The sequence below is a fragment of the Siniperca chuatsi genome, linkage group LG13, assembly GCF_020085105.1.
Source record: "Siniperca chuatsi isolate FFG_IHB_CAS linkage group LG13, ASM2008510v1, whole genome shotgun sequence".
Taxonomy (NCBI): Eukaryota; Metazoa; Chordata; class Actinopteri; order Centrarchiformes; family Sinipercidae; genus Siniperca; species Siniperca chuatsi.
Window position 1 is genome coordinate 11,714,479 of NC_058054.1, and position 23,099 is coordinate 11,737,577.

The 23,099-nt window shown below is 39.5% G+C and overlaps 2 protein-coding genes across 6 annotated transcripts in view; one reads left to right on the forward strand and one right to left on the reverse strand.

The window, feature by feature from the left end:
- greb1l (GREB1 like retinoic acid receptor coactivator) overlaps positions 1-6,844 on the reverse strand; it is a 45,855-nt gene extending 39,011 nt beyond the window's left edge. The window contains exon 1 of one of the 2 annotated variants that reach the window (XM_044219414.1): positions 6,689-6,844. The gene's annotated coding sequence lies outside the window, so the exon portion shown is untranslated. The remainder of the gene's footprint in view (positions 1-6,688) is intronic. The other variant, XM_044219415.1, reaches the window with a different exon arrangement.
- Positions 6,845-9,832: 2,988 nt separating this feature from the next.
- The window catches only part of rock1 (Rho-associated, coiled-coil containing protein kinase 1), a 30,741-nt gene continuing 17,474 nt past the window's right edge, over positions 9,833-23,099 (forward strand). For all 4 annotated transcript variants that reach the window (XM_044218528.1, XM_044218529.1, XM_044218532.1 and 1 more), the window contains exons 1-5: positions 9,833-10,697; positions 20,061-20,142; positions 22,128-22,228; positions 22,348-22,485; positions 22,685-22,860. In XM_044218528.1, the coding sequence (XP_044074463.1) occupies positions 10,605-10,697; positions 20,061-20,142; positions 22,128-22,228; positions 22,348-22,485; positions 22,685-22,860 (590 nt within the window). In that variant the 5' untranslated portion in view covers positions 9,833-10,604. The remainder of the gene's footprint in view (positions 10,698-20,060; positions 20,143-22,127; positions 22,229-22,347; positions 22,486-22,684; positions 22,861-23,099) is intronic.

Below are 23,099 nucleotides of genomic sequence, written 5' to 3' on the forward strand. Positions count from 1 at the left end.
TTCCATGTTGCAGCTGGCACAGATTAAAAACACAATGAAAGTAAAATACTAAATGCAGAGGTTGATTGCTGGTGTGTATAACTACCATGTTAATCAATAGATAGAAACCCAATACTGTGATGAATCATTCAAACGTTGTTTATCTTTGCAAAACAATTTGACCCTTGTAGCAAAGGCCAAAACAATGAAATTCAAAATAAAAACCATTAACTTTCCTTCACACCATTGCACTATGATCTAGCCTGTTGCACAGCACACACTGTACTCCTTAAAATGAACACGTAAGCTGTGAGCAGTAATTCCTGGCTGCAGGTACTGTTCTACTGGGGTTGGCATCTGTGCACAGGGTGGAGGAATACATCAGCACACCCTGTGCGAACAGTCTGTTCCACAACAATACTGTGCGAGAAAGGATTCTCAGCTGGATGCTTTCAATGGTAAGAATGAGGATATATTATTACTAAGTGCTCTCCATGGAGCCGCATGCACACTTTGCTCTTCATGAGCTCATATTGATGTAATGGAGCCCACAAAAATCCAAGAGATTTATCTAAAAAAACCCAAAGGAGGAACACGACATGAGATAAGCACTTCATGCCACAATCCTGCTGTGATGCAATGCAAGATGCAAGGATTTGTGTGTCAGGGTTATTAACCTGATTTGTTTATTACAGCTGTAAATGAAAGAGTTCAACTCAAGGAACAAAAGACTGAAATTCCTCCTTCACCTTGACATGCCATCACTCCCCTACAGACACACAAATGCACTCGTGCTTAATGGGGACCCTTTGACTTTGCTCTGACGAACGGCTTGGGGTCATTTAAAGATAAGTTCCATTCATTTCTGTCAGGGACCCATTTCAACTTTGATTTGGGCATGGGTGGACAGAGAAAAAGAGTGCAATGGAGGTACAAAGTTGGAGCTTTTAACTATTTTGGCTTTGTATTTAGATGCCTTTACAAAATACTTTGTAAAAGTGCCGTGAAAAGAGTTGTATGAATAGGAATAAGTATTGTTATTGTTATAGAGACAGAGGGCTTAAATAAACTAGGGTTGGGTTCATTGAGTCATTCGGTTAGTCAACCAGGAGATCCAGCGGTGACAGATAAGAACCTGCCCTGCCTGTCAGAATCAGAGATAACTTACACGACAACAGGAAGTCCCATCTAATGGGGTTCTGTTCCACTCATGCATAAATGTACACACACACACACACACACACACACACACACACACTCACACACACACACACACACACACACACACACACAATTAGCATCCCTTACAACAAAGAGCAGGATGTTCAGGCCAGTCTGTTTGGCTGTACTCCCGTACAGGAACTGTAAATTACTTTAATCTGTCACATTCTAAGGTTGTGAGAAAAAAAGGCTTTTTTTTTTTTACCTGAGAGGAATTTCATCCTCACAACCATTCCCTTTCCCCTTCACTCCTGAGCAGGCAATAAACACTGAGGAGTAAAGTAGACTCACACCCAACAGCACAAATTCATAGTCAGACATTTAGGGAAGAGCAGTTTGTTCTAGAATTAAGCTATGTATTTAATGAACAACGCATTCTCATTCCCAGGGCATCAAATACCAACATTTTGTTACGCCCCTCGAGGTCGTATAAACATGCACAAGGTACCCTTTGGGGTTAGTAGGAGATGCCTTCAGAAATTATGTAACATCACTTAAAAGTGTGGTTAGGTTTAGGGAAAAAACCACTCGGTTAGGCAATAGGAAGTCACGTGACATGTAACGTAACTTTAAACCAAAAGTCAACGTTTACTTTTGGTTTCACATGGGACACGAACCCTGGGTTCGTCTAATACAGACACTAAAGGGTACCTCGTGCGTGTGTATATGACACCGAGGGGCGTGACGCCCTGGGATTGAGAATTGGCTGTAATGAATTGCTACAGCATTTTCAGATAGTATGTTACAGTAATGTACCTCAACACAGCTATCAAGATGATGAGTATGGGCTGAACACATGCAATGTCTGAGCTAATATAACAAGAACAAGGAACAAGAATTAAGATCAATCTCATGTTTAAAATGTTTAGTCTATAAAATATCAGAAAATTGTTTTGTTTTTTAAAGTGACTTACTTAAGCTTGTTTTGTCCAACCAACAGTCAAAAACCTTGAAATATTCCCTTTGAAGAAAACCAGAAGATATTCACATTTGAGAAGCTGGAACCAGTGAATTTTCTGCATTTTTGCTTAGAAAATTACTTAAACCATTAATCGGTTACTAAAACTGTTGCTGATTAATTTCCTTGATTGGCTAATTGATTACCTGACTAAGCTCCAAACAATAGCGCACTCAAAAAAATCAATTGAATGAATCCGCATACTGACATATTTGTGTATACTTCTGGCTCTTGTCACTTTTCCAGTGTGAAGGCACTATACCCTCAATGGTTAGTGTGTAGAATGGCATTGGAAAACAGCTTCACAGCTAGTTTTAAACATTTAAACTAGAATAAGGTAAATAGAATAAAAAGAAAAAAAACTATTGAGGGAAATAAAATAAAATAAAATAAAAGAATAGTTCTGCTTCCTGCAGGTGAAACTAAGATATAACAGCTGATGGCGGAGGGCTTTGAGGAGGAAGCCCCACCCCCACCAGAGGGATCAATGCACATAAATGGAAGAGGTCACAGACCTTTGACATCTCCTTTCAGCCGGGGGAGGGGCACAGGCCTTTGTGAGATAGGCTTTAATGATCCAATTGTCCACTGTGTCAAGCACCTTCATACAGTACATACAGTTTGTCTCACATTTTGCTCCACCCTGTGCACACTCCAGCAATACTCTATGTCATTTGCTATACTGCCCAGCCCCAAGGGTGAGGTTTGAATAAAAAGTGTTGACCTGTATCTCACTTGCTGTCTGCATCCAGCTGCCTTGTTTCGCTCTTCATCACTCCTACATCTGTTTTAACCTCCTCTTCCATCTCTTCCCCTCCTCAGACTCCCCTGCTCTTCTCCAGACCTTATCTATGCTTTCCCTTCCTCCTCTTTCATGCTGCATTTTTTTGAAGAGGGATTTGGTTACTACTTTACTTTAATGCATTTCGCTCCATGGAAATGGCATGGACAAAATAGCAAGAAGCAAAACATAACATAAATCTAATATTCAGATTCTGGATGAATGGGTTCAAGATACACACTGAATCACAGCACACTATTGAAATGACTGCTTTTGAGTAATAGAAACTAATTTGACCACATGTCACTCTGACTTCCTGCTACAGAATGCTTGTTTAATTCTGATCTTTCCTGAAAATGGCCATTGAACAGTTCAGCTGATACCTGATATAGAACAACCTTGCTGTGGTAATTAGCTTTAATTCTATCTCTTCTATTCAGATTCTGAGCAGCCTGCATGACTGAATGATTCTGCCTTACATTAGACACTGTTACTGCTAAAGCAATAAGGATATCTTAATTGCTAACAATCATAATATATTGCTACGTAGTGAAATGAATACACAATTTCTATGTGATTTATTTGTATTTGACATAAACATATGCTTTAATAAAGTTTTGAGAGCGGTGGAATGTAACTAAGTATATTGATCTAAAATATTATGCATTCTAACCAATTATACACAACACCATATAAAGCAGTTATAATTAGCTTCACCTCCAACAGTCACATCATTAAAATGCTGCTCTGACATTAATGCAACCATAATAGTCATTAAATAATATGATACAAAATAATATAACACTCACTCTGTCCATGTCAACATAAGCATGTGGCACAAAGAAAAATTCGAATAGATGGTCCTGACTCCTGCGTCAGCAGTTTGATGAATGATGGCTATTTTGAGGACCACCTGTTTACTGGGTCCTCTCACATCGTGCTAAAAAAGGGTCAGACAATAGTGCTGATCTCTCTAGTTGGGATTTCATCCCTTGTACCATCTGTACTCAGGATCAGAGAGGCTCACAATCACTAAGAAGCACCTCTGAAAGGATCAAGAGATCTGTGAGGGTGTTTCAGATTTTGCCCCATTCATCAATATTTAAAATGATAGGTTTCTGGAGCTGTCTGAAGCCAAAGCAGGAACTGAAACCTCTTTGTTACTGACTGGATTAGTAATCAATCGTTATGTATGCTTTTTCTGTTATGACACCGAATGCAAATCTGAGTGATCTATCACACACTAGTTTGTAACAGACAGCAATAATTAGAGAACATGAAATGCTGGGTTTCAAATGAACATTCATCTTCTATTTTTCCCAGAAAATAAACAGAACCAAGCAAACACAAGAAATAAACAGCAAAAGAGGCGTCCTGATGTGGAAAATTATGATGGAATAATGGATGGAAAATTATGAGGGAATAATGAGAGAAAATAAATCAATCTGTTACCCTGGTGACAACTACCGTGTGTACAAATAGATGTGAAATAGACATCTATCCACAGCTTGGTCAAGCTTTTTCATATGTGAAATGGTTATATTTTTGGAAAACCTCTTTGCCTCCCAGCGGGTTGCACAGCAGGTCTTCTGCACAATAAAACAACTGTAAATGAGAACTTGGGGCAAAAAATAGAGAGGGAACCATTATCATTACAAGATAAAAGGTTGACAAAGGGTATTTTGAGCATGCTAAAAAGATGAATTATTATTTTAAAGAGCGCATCTTTTGAGGGTGAACGGGGATGAGCTATAACTACATCGCTTAATTTTTTGTTAGGTATATCTCATTTTGGTTCATTTGGATTTCTAAAAGTGTACTTTTATGTACTGCATAGGTTTATTATTCAGATGTTTCGATTTTATACGTTTACAACAAACCTCCTGCAAAAAGCTATATAATGAACCAATTTTGTTTTCAAAACTATATCCAACTCACTTGCAGTATTCCCAGAGCCAATTTACTACTCAGAAATAAAAGGTTAAGATGCCACAATCACACAAAGAAAATACCCACTGCCAAACCTCAACTCAAGGCCTTCACAAAGCAACATGGGTAGGAGATGTCTCCTTCAAGGCTAAAGAGGGAAACCTGTCTGAGCGCAGGAGTGTTGTCACTTATCTTCTCCCAGATTAAGTCCCAATTGTTTGCCGGGAACAAAGGCAGCCAGTGAGGAAACCAGCCCCTCTAGGGCCAGATGGTCAGCGTTCAGAGCCCCCTGACCCCTCCAGCCCTTGCCCTGACAGGGCTGCACGTGCTCTAGGCGAGACGGGCCACCCAGCAAATTCCCAATCCACATGATACTGTGCTACCTGTCTGACTTTAAATGATGTTTCTCTTTAGCAGATAGTTATTTTTCATACAATGTATAGTTGCAGAAGACAACCATAAATGTCAGATATCACAAATCTGTGCTTAATGGCAACAATCACGCTTTTAAGTAATATTTCTAATCATGCATTCAAATATTTTAAAGCTAAAAAATGTGAATTTCTATGGGCCTGGACTAGGAGTTGATCAAGAAGACAAGAAAATGCTGCATTAAAGGGACAGTTCAACCCAAAATCAAAAATACATATTTTCCCTCTTACCTGTAATGCTGTTTATCCATCTAGATTGTTTAGGGTGAACTGTCCCTTTAACATGAAAAGCGGCTGTTCAGTATTTGACATTACAGTTGCTGTATCATCAATGCCTCTCTGCATCTTGTAAAATGAACATATCTACTTTGCTAGTAGTTTGTAGGACCTTGTAATGTGCATGTAATTGTCATTAGCTCTAATGACATTTTGAAAGTACAAAAGGGAGTAGAGGAGACAAGAGGAATGCAACCTTTGGGACATGAAACATGAGGAGTGGCAGATTAGATGTAGAAGACAGACTGGTTTGCCTGTAATTACAATGACAAACCACCAAATACATCTCCTAGTCACTCTTATCTGATATGACTTTATCTAAGTTGCTGAAGCCTGTTTCAACTAAGGCAACTAACAGCAGCCAACAGACAAACATATAAATTAGTGACCTGGTTCCAGATTTGACTTGACTTTGTTAACGATGATTAACCAGCAGGAGTGACATTTTTAAAGATGAAATAAAATGTAATATCTGCTTTTTGAGGCGGCACAGACTGATTACAACTCTTTAAATCCCCGTAAAGACACATTATTTGACTGCTGATCTTAAATAAGGTTTCACTGGCAATTATTTTCTGCTATAGGTTGAACAAAAGTTCCACAATGACACTCATATTGCACTGCAAAATACCTTAATTAGAAGAGTAATTAGGCTATTAGATGTAGGTCTACATCTACAGCAGCATCACTGACATTAGGCAAAGCATGTTCATTCGTGGAAATATAATGGAGCAAATAAGTAAGGATGATCAATTTCATTGTTAAGACAATGAAAAAACAGGTTTAAAAATGTTATTCATGCAGCATTTCCGAGCATTCAAGCAGGCTGACAGACTTATGAATTGATTATACCTAATTGCCTCTCGTCGTACTTTAATTACCCCTTCCTACAAAACATCCTGTGCAGTTTCTTAAGCAGAAGCTATAATGCCATATACAAATCACTAGTGAAACAAACTTTAAGCATCTGTTTCAGCCTCGTTGACACCAGGCTGCAGGGCGCCCATCCTCCGGACGGAGAGCGTTATCAGCCCTGTTTATGATCAGCAACATGCTTTCTTACGACATGTGATTTTAAGCAAGTGAGAGGATACAGAAAAAGCAGCACCCTACCGCCTACACGGAATCGGGTCTGTGGGTAAATTCGCGTCCCCTGGCTCCAAACAACACCAATGCCGCCGCCGCTGCTGCTGCTGCCGCTCCGGTCTCTCTGCTCTGCAACAGCTGATCTGCGCACAGTGAGGGAGCCGCCAAGTGACGTCAGGAAATGACTGTACGTAGCCTGGCGTTTGGTCCAGTTCAGCGGAAGAAGAGAAAGTTCAGTTCACCGTGTTGCCGGGAGGATAAAAACACGACAAAGGAGGACGACAAACTAATACATCACAAAACGTAAGCAGTTAACTAACTAGCTAATTGCCCGGGTAAATTAACCAAAGTACGTTTTAAAAGTAGCCTAGAGTAAGGAGGAGAACACAGAGGCAGACGTCACACAGTGTTCCCCTCGTTATAAACGTTATACTCTGATTTTTAAACAAAAATAAATAAATAAATAAAAAAGGCACCTCACAATGTCATGGATAGACGGAAATAAATGGTAAATTCAGAGATATAGACAGCAAAAATGACTGAATCGGGTAAAGAAGTAAACAAGATAATAAACAAACAAATGAACAAAATAAATGAATCAAACGTGCAAACAAAGTAAAAAGAACAAATGAATCATTCATTCACTGACACATATGTACGTAGGCCTGCATACATATATATTTATCTACATATATCTACAAACATAGATACATGCAAATAGGACTATTACAACATTATTATTAGTCTACCTGTAAGCTATATTGTCTTTTCAAGCTGCAGATATATGTTTGTACTTTTATGAAGTTTCTATGGACACAACTCATAAAGTAGGTTATGTAGAGTATTTCTTATGGTGTCTAAGGTTAAAACATTTCCCTCTGTTGGCAGAAATACACAACTGATGCACTGAGTTCAGGCTGCACTGTAAAGGGCTGCGTGTTCTTTGCTTGCTATGTGAAGCACTTTGTAACTTTATTTTGATAAGTGCTATATAAATTATTTTATTGCGTAGGTTCTACAGAAACCATCTTTACAAAAAAGTACATCTTATATATAAACTGATATAAATATAAAGTGATTGCCATTTACCAAGGAGCACGTGACAGCAGGTTCACTTACACTTAAATTCGGTGCCATAAAATTGAAGATCATGGGCCTCAAGTTTCTGGGCACAAGTGAGTGCTCATCATAAATTGTAAAACACCGCCCTCTGTTGGCTGACATGCTGAACACACAGACTGAAACGGGGAAAAAGAGAGCGATAAAGAGAGAGAAAACAAAATCTTATTTTCAAGTGTGCCTGATTCGATCCTTGATGTAAACTCACACATTTGAAAGTCCTTACAGTTATTAATGTTATATCGTTACTAAAGGATTACATTAAAGGACACAACAGTCATTATGTAACAAACATTTCTATTCTGTATTAAAAAGGGCAAGCATTAGGATTAGAAAGGACAAGCATTTTAAAACTAAATAATAATTGCAGAATTTGCATCAAACAAATAAATAAATAAAGATAAAGATAGCTGAGACCACTGCCATTCTCCAGGGAGCAACTTCTCCAGGACAGCAGGTCCTAGCAGCATTTCCTGTTCATCATTTGTTTATTCAGAGAACTAACTGCACATGTGATCACAGTCACAGAAGAGAAATAAACAGTCAATAAACAATATAGACTAAAATCATGATATAAGCTTTTTACCCTTGAATCTAGTCTTATCTTGTCCACCGTCAAATTGAGAAAAGAAAATGACAAACTGAGTGTTCTAATGGGATACATTTCTGTGACCTGAGGATTAACTTTTAAATCACTCCAGTATAAGCTAGAAAAGATGATTAGCCTATGGTAACTGACCTTTACAAAAAATATCTGTTCCTATAGATCTTGATTGACTCAAGTGAGCTATAGTGACGTTATTGGAGCTGCTATTCCTAAACCTCATGCATGTCATCACTAACAATCCTAATATTCTCACATAATTTAGAGGGTTTGGTTTGCTTTATTTACAGTAACAGTCAATGCAGCTGTGGGATTAGGAAAGCAGGCTTTTCGTTGTTGTGAAACAGAATAGAATAGATGAGATCAGATCAGATCTGAATAGAATAGAAAATAATAGAATAGAACAGATCAAAATAGAAGTCTTGTTGAGATCAAGGCCTCTTCTGCAAGAGAGACCTGAGAACAAATTACATAAATACGAAATCACAAGATGAATCAGTCGTAATAAATAACCACCACACACAGACACATTACAAAACAATTTTATTTAAGTATTATTTATTATTATTATAAAGTATTATTTAAAAAAATGTCAGTAAATAAGTCCCATTGAGGAAGAAGTGTCTCTAGCTTCAGTTTGTTTTGCAGTTCATTCCAGGTTATTCACTTTGAACTCAACCAAGGATGTTAAATATCTTGGCAATTTAGACAGCAAGGCCTTCTAAATTAAATGATGCTGATGCCTTCTAGATATCAGTGATAACCATCTGACCTTTTCATATAACACAGGGGTAAGAGGGACAGTTATCTTGGGTAGTGAATTGAATCGCACTGTGATAAATACAATAGTGTAGAAAAATAGTAGCATAGAATAGAACAGAATAGAATAGAAAGACTGTTTTCCGTAATTATGGTTCAGAACCAAAATCATCTGTAATCCATGTGCATAATTTGAATTACTCAACAGAATAGAAAAGAACAGAATAGGCCATTTAGTTATAAACCAGAACCAAGAGCATCTGTAACCCATATGAATACTTTACATCACTGAATAGAATAGAATAAAATAGAATAGGCAATTTAGGCTCACAACCAAACCAAGAGCATCAATAATCCACTCAGTAGAAAGGAATGGGCGATTTGATTATGATCCAGAAACAAGTGCACCTGCAGCCCATGTGGACAATGTACATTGCTGAATAGAATAGAATAGAATGGACCATTTAAATATGATCCAGTTACTGAATATAATAGAACAACAATTGAGTAGAATTGAACATGTGAACTTTAGGAAACCATAACAGTAAATATTAATAATTATATTTAGATGTTTTATTCTGCCCAGGTAGCTTTTCAATGACATCCTAACGTTTACATCGTAACATTTGTGAACAGCAACATGTTGCCATTATCACACTGGGCGCATGCGCAGTACTTGACATTTTGAAGTTGCTTCTCCGGGGTGTTTGAACAGGAAGGCGGACATGTTGGTCAAGCTGTGGCAGAAAATCGGGCATCGTCTACTGGTTTTTTCCGAAAACTAACACACATCAAAACCCGATTTATATGTCTTCGATCTGAGAGACAAGGCAGTTTGGACGAGAAACAGTCGACAGTCAATGACAATGCACATGATGCAGCGGAAGGACTGCCGTTAAACGTTGTAACGACGTGTTTAAACTGATCGAAATTTGGAAGAAGCAGAAGTTTTTTTCCCACCACTTCTACTTTTGACCTGTCAGATTCTATTGTCGTTTTCTGCAAGGGCCTGGCTCAGATATGGGAACGGGTCTGGACTAACCTTTCCACAAACTGTGCTTTTCAAATAGACATTACATTTAAGTTTTAATTGCCTTTTGTTTGGATGCACCAACATTTTAAGCCCTTATCCTCAGTGGCATCCTGCGGAGGCTGACTAATCTGTCGCCGCATTTATCTTTTGCCACTGAAGTTGTTTGTCACTCATACTGGGGAAACATCTTTCGACTCTGAAAATGTGGCTTTTGTATATTCAACGTAACCTTAAACGTTTCATCGTCTGTGAAAGCTCGAGGAGAACGATGTTTTTTCTTTGAAGTGTGGTGTAAAGTTCACACGAAGAAAGGAACATTTGGCTAGCTAGCTACCGCTGGCTGCTAAAGCTAGCTAGCCAGCCTTCTGCCTCGCCAGTGAGCTGTTTTTGTTCATAACCCAACATCGGGACTGAGTTTAACAGCAAAAATGTCTGCTCAGGAAAGTTTGGAGGCTCGATTTGAAAAAATCGATGCCATGTTGAAGGACCCAAAGTCAGAAGTAAACACGGATTGTCTTCTGGTAAGTTTGTAGCTAGCTTACTTGCTAGGCAGCTAACGTTAAGCTAAGCAAGCCAGCCATTCGGGCTCAGTCTACTCCTTGGAGCAGAAATTCTTTCCGAGACCCACAAGTCGTCTCAATTGTCACTGAAAGAATGTGCAGATATTGACGCCGACAGGCCAGTTTGGCTCACACACTTGATCAGGTTCATCACCTGTGTGTGATGGTAACGTTTTATGTATTAAGGTTTTGCGAAAAGAAAACAATCAGCAGTTTGAAACGCTGGTGTCCTACAGTCAAATACTGTATAAACTCGCAGAAAAAAACAATGAAACTGTAATTTCCAGCAGTAGCATTGATGTTTAACGGCGATGTACTGTCAGTACTCTATAACCTGGCTTCAATAAAGGAGTCTAACTAATTAAGAAGCAATGGTAACTAAAATACACTGACAGATGGCAACCGTGTTTCTGTTCACCACACTACAGACACACTTTGTCAGATGGTTTTTGGTTAGGCCAGTAAAAACAAATAGTGCTATTAAATCTATATTGGTTTCTTTGCCACCCACCAAACACTGATAATGATTGTGAATTAAATAATTATGATATCACTAGTGTACTTTTTGTGGCTATTAGGAAATGGGTGGTTAGGTGTGCTGTTTTGTCTAGATTTACATATCTAAGCTTCATTTGAAGTGATAGGCTACCTGCAAGCCCGTTGTGACCTGCAGGCCTCCAGCTGCATCAGTACACCTGTTAGCTGGAGTTTGCCCTGGCTGCTTCCTGTCTGTAGGCAACAACTCGTGAAGTGACTCTCATGTCTGAGGAAAGGAGGCGGCTGTGGCTGCTGCCACGTGCTAAACCCCAAAGCAACACCTTTATAGGTTTTTATTACATGCAGCAATCCCAGGAACTGACTCACCATGGAGTGGATGCCAAAGGGATGTTGTTTTGTCAAGTGTTTGTTGATATCAAGAGCTTTTCAGCTTGGGTGACAGTGGCACTCAGTGTTTTCACAAGGATTTGCCTCTCAGTGACTCATGGGAACGCTCAGATGTAGTGTGATGAAACCAAAATTCATGAGGGTAATTGGATGGAACATTTTGGCCTGAGTTTCCTGGGACTGACTGTGGCACCTGCGTTTTGTGTTTGCAGGTATAAATGAGTTTTCACCTAGGGTTCACTGCTTAAACTAGCAAGGAATGACTGATAGCTTTGGTTCCTCGTATACAGCAGGTTCATTGTTAATCAGTCAGGTAGTAGTTTCATTGTAACTCTGGTGTTGTGCACTTACAATCATACTCTTTGATTAATGATGCCTGTATCTTGATTGTATGATATGGGACGTATTAGCAGGCGGACTAACTTACCAAATAAAAGAACATCAAGGAAGCAGTCTGTTTTGGGAAGGGGGCTTGTCCTAAAACCCCACCCACACAACCAAGGCAGCTGTAGATAGCTGTCTTTTGAAAAGAAAACTTGCTTAGTCTCTATGACCTCCCATCCTGTTGCAGAAAGAAGCAATTAAACTCACCTGAAAGTGCACACGCTCTGCATTTTTAATGGCAAAAAGCTGTGGGGACTGTTCCTGCTGGCAGCCACACACACAAGGGTGTTGTTCCTCTTTTTTCCCCTTTCTGCAATCTTGCCTGATCAATGAATGGAGGCCTTTTGCTGAGGCTCTCTCTGCCACCATGCAACTCCACCCACAGCTTAATAAAATTCCATGCTAATCAAATAACCTCTTGTCTTTGACTGGCCTGGAGTTCCCTGTGTGTCCCAAAGCCATTCTGCACGTCTGGAGAGAGTTGAGAGCAGGCAGGCAGCTCTGAGGTAGCTGGGTGTGGGCTCTGCTCTCTACCCATAAACCAAAATTATGTGGACTGAAGACTCATGTTTCTGAACGCTGTGAATCAGGACATTTAACTCCTAAAGCAGCCAACATGCTTGGCTATGAGTAATAGGTTCCATCAGATTGTACAATGCAAGCCTTTCACTGGCCATGTTTCTCTACCTGAGTCTTGAGCTGGCATTGCTTTCTGCCTGAAGTATAGCACTGTTGGGATTATACATTTTTCCCATGGAAGCCTGTTCTGTGTTGTGTGATGGTGACATTTGGCCTGCACCTTACCACTCAGCCCTGGGCTGGCCTGGCCTATTGAGCACAGTATTCCAACCCTGTCACCCGTATCTTCACCCCCTAAATAAATCCTGCTTGGAGAGAAGAGTGCCTTATCTGGATGGGCTGCCCCCTCCCCAATCATTGTGCTCTAGGCTTCTAAGAGCCAATCTGAACAGACAGAATTCCTGACATTGTGATGTGAAAGCTCACTGACATTAAGGATCTGAGCATTGTCCATATATGTTTGTCTGTCGGCAACAGTCAGTATCTTGCATTAAATCATTTTATCAAATGATATATTTAGATTAGACATACTCACCTTAGTTGGAATCTCTGAAAGTCAGCATGGAGGAAATGGTGTGTTAGTCAATTATGAAATGTGTGAATTGAATTGGTCCTTCAGTTGTAGAGTCTGTTCATCATTTGGTAAATTAGAATGGTTGAGTTGATAGGTTGGAACTTGTTTTGCAAGGGTTTTGCCTCTATTTGAGATATATAAAGGTCTCCTGGCACAGTCTTTGTTCTTACTTTGACACTTGGGGTGCATTAGCTTCTTTGTGTTTTGATCCCTCTTTCATCTGTTATTTGGACTCTAAATCTGTCGTAAGAGTAATTACAGGAAACTGCAAAGTTAGTAAACCAGATTTGTAGACAGTGATTGACTGTGACTGAATGCTGCATGTACATGTTAGGGTGGATGTTCTTATATTTAAGTGATTTAGAATAAAAATAGCTAAATCAACAACACTGTAAGTAGTACAGTTCATGTAGTAGATCGCTGTGATACAAAAAGGCTTTGTGGTAATTCATATATTGTTTTAAATTCTGCCAGTGTGTCACTCAAATTAGATTTCGTCCCACAGCAATATCTATGTTGAGTAATTTAAAGTTGTGCTTATTACTTCTTATGTCATTATAGCTAGTTAATGGTGCTGTGTGGCAAAGAAGCTATGAAATAAAAATTGCTGGTGTGAAACGTTTTACTTGCTCATGTTAAGTTTTTTTTTTGTTCTTTCACCTCCAATTATGGTTCCACTGCCACAGTCAGAATGTGGCTTGTTTCCCATTTCAAGCTAAATTCAGCTAAATTCTCAGAGATTAGGCCTTCAAAGGAAACTAACATATAGCAAAACCAGGGTATACAAATGCTGGCCACAAAGAACTTTTGGACATACACAGTTTTCAGTCACAACTGCCTAAATTGGAGCCTTGAGAATGATTTGTAGAACCATTTTACTGATGTGCTTCTTAATTGTCTTGCACAGTCAATCTGCTAAGCTTGCCCAGCTTGAGTAACAGCCATAGTAAAGGCAACTCTTGTCTTGCCTATGTAGAGTTCCTGCTCTTGTTCTAGTGACCTTTGCCTTTAATGGTCAAACCTTGCCTTCAAGTTGTTGCCAGCACTGACAATGCAGCTATAGTCTGTATATGATTCTAGACTTGGAGACAGATGTGCATAATTTTGACATAAGGAGATGATTGTCAGTCAAGAGTATCTACACTACATGACATTTTTACTGGGTGAACCCAGTACTTTTTACTTGACATATATCCCGAAGATTTAATAAAATCTAATAATTCAACCTCATTTTCTTTAATTTATTAATTTGAAGCAAAGCATGAGAATGATCCATTATCATTCTTTGAAGGACCATACTGGTGGTTTTCTGTGTTTAAGCCTGTTAGGTTGGTACTGTGTACAATTTGCTTATACTTAACATTAGTTGTGACCATTTAATAAAGCATGCTTTAAAATGTTAGGTCAATTGTACCGCCCAGGCAGCATGATGACCTTTAATGCTAAATTAAGGTTTAGCATATGTAGCATTTACATGTAGACCGATTTATAATATTTGAGGCAGATATATGATATTATTGTGATATTGATTTATTTTCTTTGTCATGTTGCCCAGCCTTGTTATTGTCAGACAGATGGTAATGCTGCTGCCAGGAGACACTGATTTGGAAACTTATACTGGAATCTTGGATGTCGCAGCATCTTTGAATGCACCACCATCATATGGTGCCTGCTCACAGATACTTCGTACCCTGCAAGGCTAATGTACAGTAACTCAGACAACAAGTAAAAGTGACTAAATTTGAATTGTAGTGGCTACCTACTTCAAGCGGGTCTTAATTCTCTGAGTTGATTTTCATAGTGTGCTGCCTGGAAGCAACAAAAGCACTTAAATAACTTCTGGTATGCTTTGGAAAATAGACAGGAATTATGTAAACTATATGTAATTTGTAGTTAATTGGCTAAATATGGAAATCTACTAGTGTGGTCCTTTTTTAATGATAAATTACATCTTGAGTTGAAAAACATGTATATGTTATAGTTGGCATTTGATCCATCTCTATTGTCAGAAAGGTTCAGGGATGTCAGTTGCAAACTGCTCTCCTCAGCTATTCAGCTATGGGAACAACAATTGGCTGAGCTATTTGTAGTTCTGCATTCCCTCAACTGACTGATTATGTGCAGGAATGCACACTAAAAGGATCCAGTCTTTTAATAATGGAACGCTCTTGCCTTTGATTCAGCCATTGAACTTCACAGCCTCCTGCTTTTCTTTTCTTTTATTTCTGCGACCCCTGTCCAGTGAAGATGGTCGAAGTGAACTGGGTTGATGTTTAATAAGATCATTATTTGTTGGGGTGAGGTCAAAAGTCTTGGGCAGAATAGGCAGGACAGCAGAGTTTTGCTTGAGAATCCAGAGCCTGGTCAGTGGAAACTCGTGAGTTCTCCAGAGTTGGAATAACTCAATTATATTTTGACATGAAAGCGTTTGTGACAGTGATTCTCGCTCACTGGGACCTCATAAGGAAATGGAATGCCCCTGTTTTGCCACCCCTGGGTTCACTGTCACTGCCGTTTATCCAGTAGAGTTGTTAGATATGCAGTCTTTCTAGGTAAGTGGGATTTCCTGTCAGTAGATATTATGTACAGTAGGAGTGTGCAAAAGGAGTTTGGACCAAGTGCTTGGTTAAGAAAAGTTAATCTCTCAGTGGTGGATTCCAAAGTGTACCACATTGATAAATCCCAAATCAGATGGATATGTATTCCCTTAGATTTCCATTTCTCTCTGACTGCCTGCACCTGAAAGTTAGCAGTCAGGAAGCAATGTGGTTGTTAATGCTTTGAATGGCTTCATTGGTTTGTATGATCACATTTGTGTTTACATGGGAACAGCCTGCGCTGCAACTGCCTTTATTTGCATGGCAAACTGAGTGGCTGTCTGCACAATTGCTCACATGTGGAAAGCATATTGTCTTGAAGAGGTGGCAGAAAAGGAAGTGAGAAGTAGGGCTCTACTTAGGCCAGTCCACATGCCTTGTGCTGGCATGCTGAAAAGGATGATGTGGCTGAGTCTCCCATGGAAATTTTAACTCAGACTTTAATGTCTGGAAAAGAGCTTGTGTGTGGATTTCTCTCCACGAAAGCTTAAAGAAATAATTGCCATATGTAGGGTCAACCACTGGCATGTGCATTTTGTATAACTATACATTTTTTAACATAATTACCACATTTCATTAATAGGGTGATGAGTTGGTTTTGCATATTATTTAGTAATCTCAGGGATGTGTCACCCTCTGGCTGAAGCAGCATCAGCAGAAATAGGATAACATGCAGTCCTGGAAGCTCTGGTTTGTTTTCCCAGCGATGATTTTCCCCCCAAGACTGCCACATAATGAAACATAGCCTGTGCAGTTAATTTTTATGCATGCTTTTGCTCTGTTTTTAAAAGGGTAGATTAGCCAGAATATTGTGTATGTTCTATTTTAACAGTACTCAAATTTTTATTATTATTGTCATATGCTCTTGCCTGGTTGATTCAGGGCAATCCCTACAATGAATGAGGATATCTGAGGCCAAAGGCTAGATCCACATACATTTAGAATTTAAACCCTTATTGTATGACTATTTATCAGTACTACTGCAGCATTTTTGTTCGGCATTGTGCTGCACATTTTTGTCATCGATGCCTTTTTCCTTCTGTTTGCCTGGAAAGCAGATAAAAACTCCTGAGGCCCTGGAAATTTCAGAGCTGTAAGAAGTGTGGTAGACGTGCTTATCTAGGAACAGTTTCACCTCTGGAAATTACTCTGAATTACTAGCTAGGAAAGAGCTTTGTCTGTGATCCTGCACCATCAGCCTCTTATTTGTTAGTGTAGCCTGGAGCTGATTTTGGGCTGAACCATGTTGGTGTTACTGGCTGCTCCATCTGGCCCAGCAGCAGAGGGCTCTGATAGCTAAAGCCAGATAGTGACAGATGATGTTTAGTTACTAACCCTCAACCTTGATGATAACAAACCAGCAAGCAGAGGTTACTTATGCTTCATATATTAAACCTGATGCTTTCATGTCAGGTATTAAATATGCGGCTATAGCCAAAAACAAACACTTTATTCACAATTTCTCAATTGATTTTTCAGAAAATCTACTATATCTCTATATTGATATCATGAAAAAAAACCTATAAAATAAATAAAATCTGCTTTATCGATATATTGCCTACTCCTAACACCTCTTTATCTCTGAATACAATTCCCCCCTAATAGCTTGAAGCAGTCCCTCTTTCCATGAAGATAGCTGACACCACAGCAGAGATGCAAATGCTGAGATTCAAACTTGGAACAGTTGCTGCTCACACACCCAGTGCTGCACACTCTTACTGCTTCAAATTGCCTTTTAATGTTGTACAGTTTGTTCCTTAAATCTACTTTGTTTTATTTAGCAATTCAAATCTTGGTTGTTTTTTATGCTGCAGTGTGATTTTTCACTTACTAAACCTGGTTCTTTAGTCACACTGGTGTTTCAGTCGAAGACTCTTAAGCATGGCTGTCTTCTGATTTGTCTTTGTTTTTTCCTTCATTTGTTCTTCTATTGGACTAGCCAGCCTCACATGCACCAGCCCTCCACTCCCTCCTCCTTTCCGTCATAGTGTTAGGCACTAGTGCTGATTGAAAATAAGGCTCACTGTGCGACTCTGTACTTGGGATGGATTTTTTTTTTCCTCCCTTCCTTCACTTTTTGTTGAGGACTTGTTTGGCCACATACCTAAAATAGCTCTCTGACGTGTACAGTCCTGTTAAGGAATGTTACTGTGGCTGTCCAGAGTTCTCTGCGGCAGGAAGTTATGCAAACGTGCATTGCTGAGCACAGAGCCTTGTGATTAGGGTACTGAAGGACTCGGTTCTTCAGCTTTTTTTCCCCCAGTGCAAGCTGGCTGGATACTGTATGGCCAACAAGGCCCCTTTTCTCTCCCAGCCTATGGTCTGTCTTGTGTAAATTCTCCTTCCTGAAAGTTGACTAAAAGTTGTTTTATTTTTTATTTTATTTTTTAAAGCTGAGCAGATCATGGCTCTCAGCTCAGCCATGTGTGTTGATCACAACCTACCCTCTCATTAATTTCCCACATTCTGTCCCTGTGAAGGTCTACGTTGCTTTTGTTCTTCCCACCAGCCATTTTTCACCTCCCATTTTTCCTTTTCCCCTCCCATCTGCCTTTTTCCTTGCTTCCACCCATCCCGCAGGGCGCTTGCTTGTTTTATGTCTCATAGAGGGGGGTATGGCCCTGACCTCCACTGCTGAGCAGAAGCAGCAGAGTTACTTAAGAGGATTCCTCGCCTTGTCTGAGCTGCTGATTCACCATGTGTCATCATTGTTTTGCTCAGAGATGCAAAAAGAAATCTGTCTCATTAACAGAAGATCATTCATGATACAGGAATGACAAGATTCTTGCTATGATAGTGAATTCAGAGATGATGTAGCTAATGTCAACAAGTGATATAAAGTTGTTTATTTTAGATTTTATAAGCAGATCAGCTGTACTATTTATCTCTGACCTTTTGAAGAAAGAAAATGTAGGCTAGTTGACCCAAAGCAAAGTGTCACAAGATGCTCAGACATCTGGCTCAAACCCGCTAGAAGGAATGCATACCAGTATGTGCTTGTGTGCCTGTCTTCCTTCAGCCATTCTGGATTATGGAAGATTAGATTAAATCCCGCCAGTAGCATTTATGCTCCTGCCTAGCCTGAGACAATCTAGCCTGTACTGTATGTTTGTAGCTCTTACAATTCCAATATTGTAGTTGTCGCATCAAAATTTGAATATATATTTTATATATCGACACCATCATTCTTAACCCCATTTTTTTCAGCTAACAGGGATGATGCTATTCAAGTTGTCATAAAAGGTATTCTAACGAGGGTCAGAAACTGGTGAGGTGGAGTAACTTCTGTAACTTCAGTAGTTGTTGCAGCATTGTATTGTAAAGTCACACAGTTTAACTCACTGTACGGTTATTGTTAGGCGCCACCCTGTTGCCTCAGTCATCAAAAGGTACTTAGTTTCCTCAGTTGCTTTTATTACAAACTTTGTGACTGGGGTGGGAAATTCTGGGTTTGGTCATCAAGCCAAAATCTACCAGACACTTGCTTTTTACATCAGCCATTTCTTATGCAAATACATTGTAGAAAAGCTGTAGAGCTGCAAAACTGTGAAACGCTCCTCTTCACATTGTCCGTGTTTGCTTACTGACTTAAAGGTTTTCCACCACTGTGGTTCATAAATACCTCTCTAGCCAGCAGCTGACTCAAGCCCCCAGACGTAACAACCTCTCTCAGAATGCATTTGCTCACATGAGCAGATGTGCACTTTTAACCTGTATCAGTAACATAACCTTGACACCAATAAAACCAGACACATTTCCTTAGTTATTTTAGCAATTGCCTTTGTTATGGTAGTGATGCTGCAGCCTCTTAATGAAACACAAATGACTTCAGCCTATTCAAACATTTGTTTGAAACAGCAGAATTGTTTCCTAATTAGATGTACAGCATGAATTTTAAAGGTTTTCGGCGAGGGGTTTAAAACAATGATTTTGTGAATTTAAATTGACCTTATTACTGTCCATAGCAGACAAATATGTTTTGAGGCGCCATTTAATAAACAACTGCTCTTCAAGATCCTTCAGTGGATCTTTTATTAATCACTTTAAGAATCTGTGAATGTTTACAGTAGCACTGAAATCCGGATATTTGTAATAAGCTAAAACCCTCCTAGACATTATTAATGTAATCTAGCCTGGAAGCCCACTGCTAGTTTTATGCAGAAATCTGTTCAAAGCCGTTCTACTGAGACCAACAGCTTGACAGGACACTGTGTTTGCTTTTTACATGTTCTCTGTGATTTTTCTGGAGTAGTAGACACTGTAGCTTTGTTTGCCTGCTTGTTAACCCTTCTCCTCTCCCCTCAGGATGGCTTGGACGCACTGGTGTATGACCTTGACTTTCCTGCCCTGAGGAAAAACAAGAGCATTGACAACTTTTTGAATAGATGTAAGTAGCTCACATCACGCTTTTCCCCTTATGTCCTCCTTTAACCTTGAGCTGTCCATGTCTTTCACTTGAATCATTCGTGTTTGCAGACCCTGTTACATATGGGTATAAGCCTAGGCTCAGAAAAGCAGGGTGTTTTTGGGTCACCGCCTCTATGTAGTCTTGGACACAATAGGTGTCTGCTGCTTAGTGTCCCCAACAAAGGGGCTTTCATAAATGGCTGGTGACCCACATGATGCCTACTGTGATGCCTTCTCTTTTTCACAGTGCCCTCAAACTGGGGAACCCCCTTAACTATGTTTAGACAAAATAAAACATACAAATCCAAGGCTGATAGTGAGGCTAAATATATATATTTCCTTAACAGATCTAGTATGCCCAGTTCTTTGCATTTACATTTCTAGGAAATGGCAACTATCATGTTACAGTATTTATCCCAGAACGTGTTCTTGTAAAGCCAGAAATGTCGGGAGGTAGGGGCAAGGCATCAGTGTTATATCTTGGGGATGTACGTATTTAATTTACTGATTAACATATAGAGAAAACACCTACAACTAAATTTAACAACAACTGCCCCCCTTTTTGGCAAGTTTTGTAGCCTTCAATTTTTATTTTTCTTGGTTTGTCAAGGAATTCTTCTCCACTAATTCGTCTTTGCACTGAAATCTGTTGAGATGCATATTCATGATGATTGGGTAGTAGTGGCTTTCATGGGGAAATGCTTGCTGCTCTGTTTGAACTGTCCACTCTTTGCTGTGGAAGTGCACAGATTGTTGCATTTGGCCTTCTCTCACTGAGACCGCAACAGAAATACATTATATTGATGCATTTTCCAATAATCATGTTTAATATCTATTAAATTGTAATGACTTTAGTTAAGGTGATTGCTAAATTAGCGAGAGCAGCTTGCCTTCATAAGACATGGCTGGGAGGAAATGTAAAAAGGTTAACAGTTTATTATTTTAATGTAATGCCTTCTCTTGCACTCTTAACAGGGCTTTTAAACATCTTTATCAGTTTGAGGATAACTAATATATTTAATAATCAACCTAAGCTACTGTAAACCCTTGGGCTAAAACTGCCATTAGACATCTCCTCAATTACTCCCGGTACAGTACTTTTTTGTATAGCAGCCAAGTGTTGGAAATGCATTGATGGATATGGACTAATGGACTAGTGTCTCCTGAGACACTGGTTCTCTGTAGCATGCTTTGCCTGAAGGGTGCTTTACTCTGAATTCTGTCCTCCATGCATTGTGTTTTGCATCCTGATCACCTCAGCTGGTTGCTCTACTGTATGTATGCTAGGACCTACTGGAAATAATCTTTCCCCCCCAGTATATCTCTGTAACAGCAACAGAAAATCCTATTTGTACCTTTTCTAAACATGGTTTATATGTCTTTTTGGCCCTCTGGGATTTTTCATGTAGGGATCATGATCCCGGGAACCTATGCTCTGAGTGGAAATGACTCACTCTTAAATGTTCTTATTCTAATAACTCAGTCCTTGCTTTTTATTTTTAGATCAATTAAACTTGGATGCTCTCGCACCCCCGTTTTCCATGCGTTCCCATGCCAGTTGTGACCCATGTGAATTGACTATTATCCCCCTAGTTCAACTATGACCAAATTTGGCTTAACAGAGGATACTATCTCCCCTAGGGGAGCTAGCATTGTTACATCAGGGAGAGGCCAACCCTCAGTAAGCGACAAAATTTCCCTAAACGGCATCTCTCAGCTGTGCAGAGGCGCTTTTTCTGCTTAGTTTGCCAACAGGCTGGAAAGTCAACCTCTGCTATATGTAGACATTATGTGACACCTAAATGATGTTGGATAATAAAAACAGGGTAGCAGTGAGCTCATCTTCCATACAAAGTGCAACCACTAGAAACTGTATTTTAACAAAAAAAGATTAAACAGAACCCACACTCTGCAAGCTCTCTCAGGCACCTTATACTTTATTAACTTGAACTTGTTTTTTTCCAGACAAGGAAACCATTAGTAAAATCCGTGATCTACGCATGAAAGCAGTGGACTATGAGGTTGTTAAAGTTATTGGGAGGGGAGCATTTGGAGAAGTGCAACTGGTAAGAATGCCATTTTGTGTTTCTTGTGTTGTGATTAACATTGTGTTTCATTTTAAGGAAATTGCAGTGGTATAATTGAATTGAGCCTAACTTGATTGTTACCTCTTCATCTTTTCCAGGTAAGACACAAAGCCACAAGCAAGGTATATGCCATGAAGCTGCTGAGCAAGTTTGAGATGATCAAGAGGTCGGACTCTGCTTTCTTTTGGGAGGAGAGGGACATCATGGCTTTTGCGAACAGCTCATGGGTGGTTCAGGTATGATGTGATAGGGAAAAAAAGCATCTAAAACCTACTTAACCTAGGGTGATATTATTATGTGCAGGCCACACACACATAAACCCAGCCTTATCTGTGAGTCTGAAATTAATTAGTAAGCGATTTGTTCACTTTATTATTATTTTTCTTTTTTATTCATTGTTTAACTAATTATTTCTTCTCTTTTTCTATTCTGCAGCTCTTTTTTGCATTCCAAGATGACCGCTACCTCTACATGGTGATGGAATACATGCCCGGTGGCGACTTGGTTAACTTGATGAGCAACTATGACGTCCCAGAGAAGTGGGCCCGCTTTTACACAGCTGAGGTAGTGCTGGCTCTGGATGGAATCCACGCCATGGGCTTCATTCACAGGTAACAACAAAACTTCTACTGTCTCCATGTTTCCTTTGTATGTTTGTTGGTTTGGTATTCAAATTGGCTGCAGTCAAACACACTGTTGTGTGAGGTTTGTCTGTTTGGAGGTGCCTCTGAAACCCTGCCCAAAGTGAATAATTTTCTTCTTTTAAATCTTTTATGGTTCTTGACAACTGTGAGATATGCAGTAGGATCTAGAAGGCGTGGTGGCAACCTATGATCTAAGGGGGCTTTGT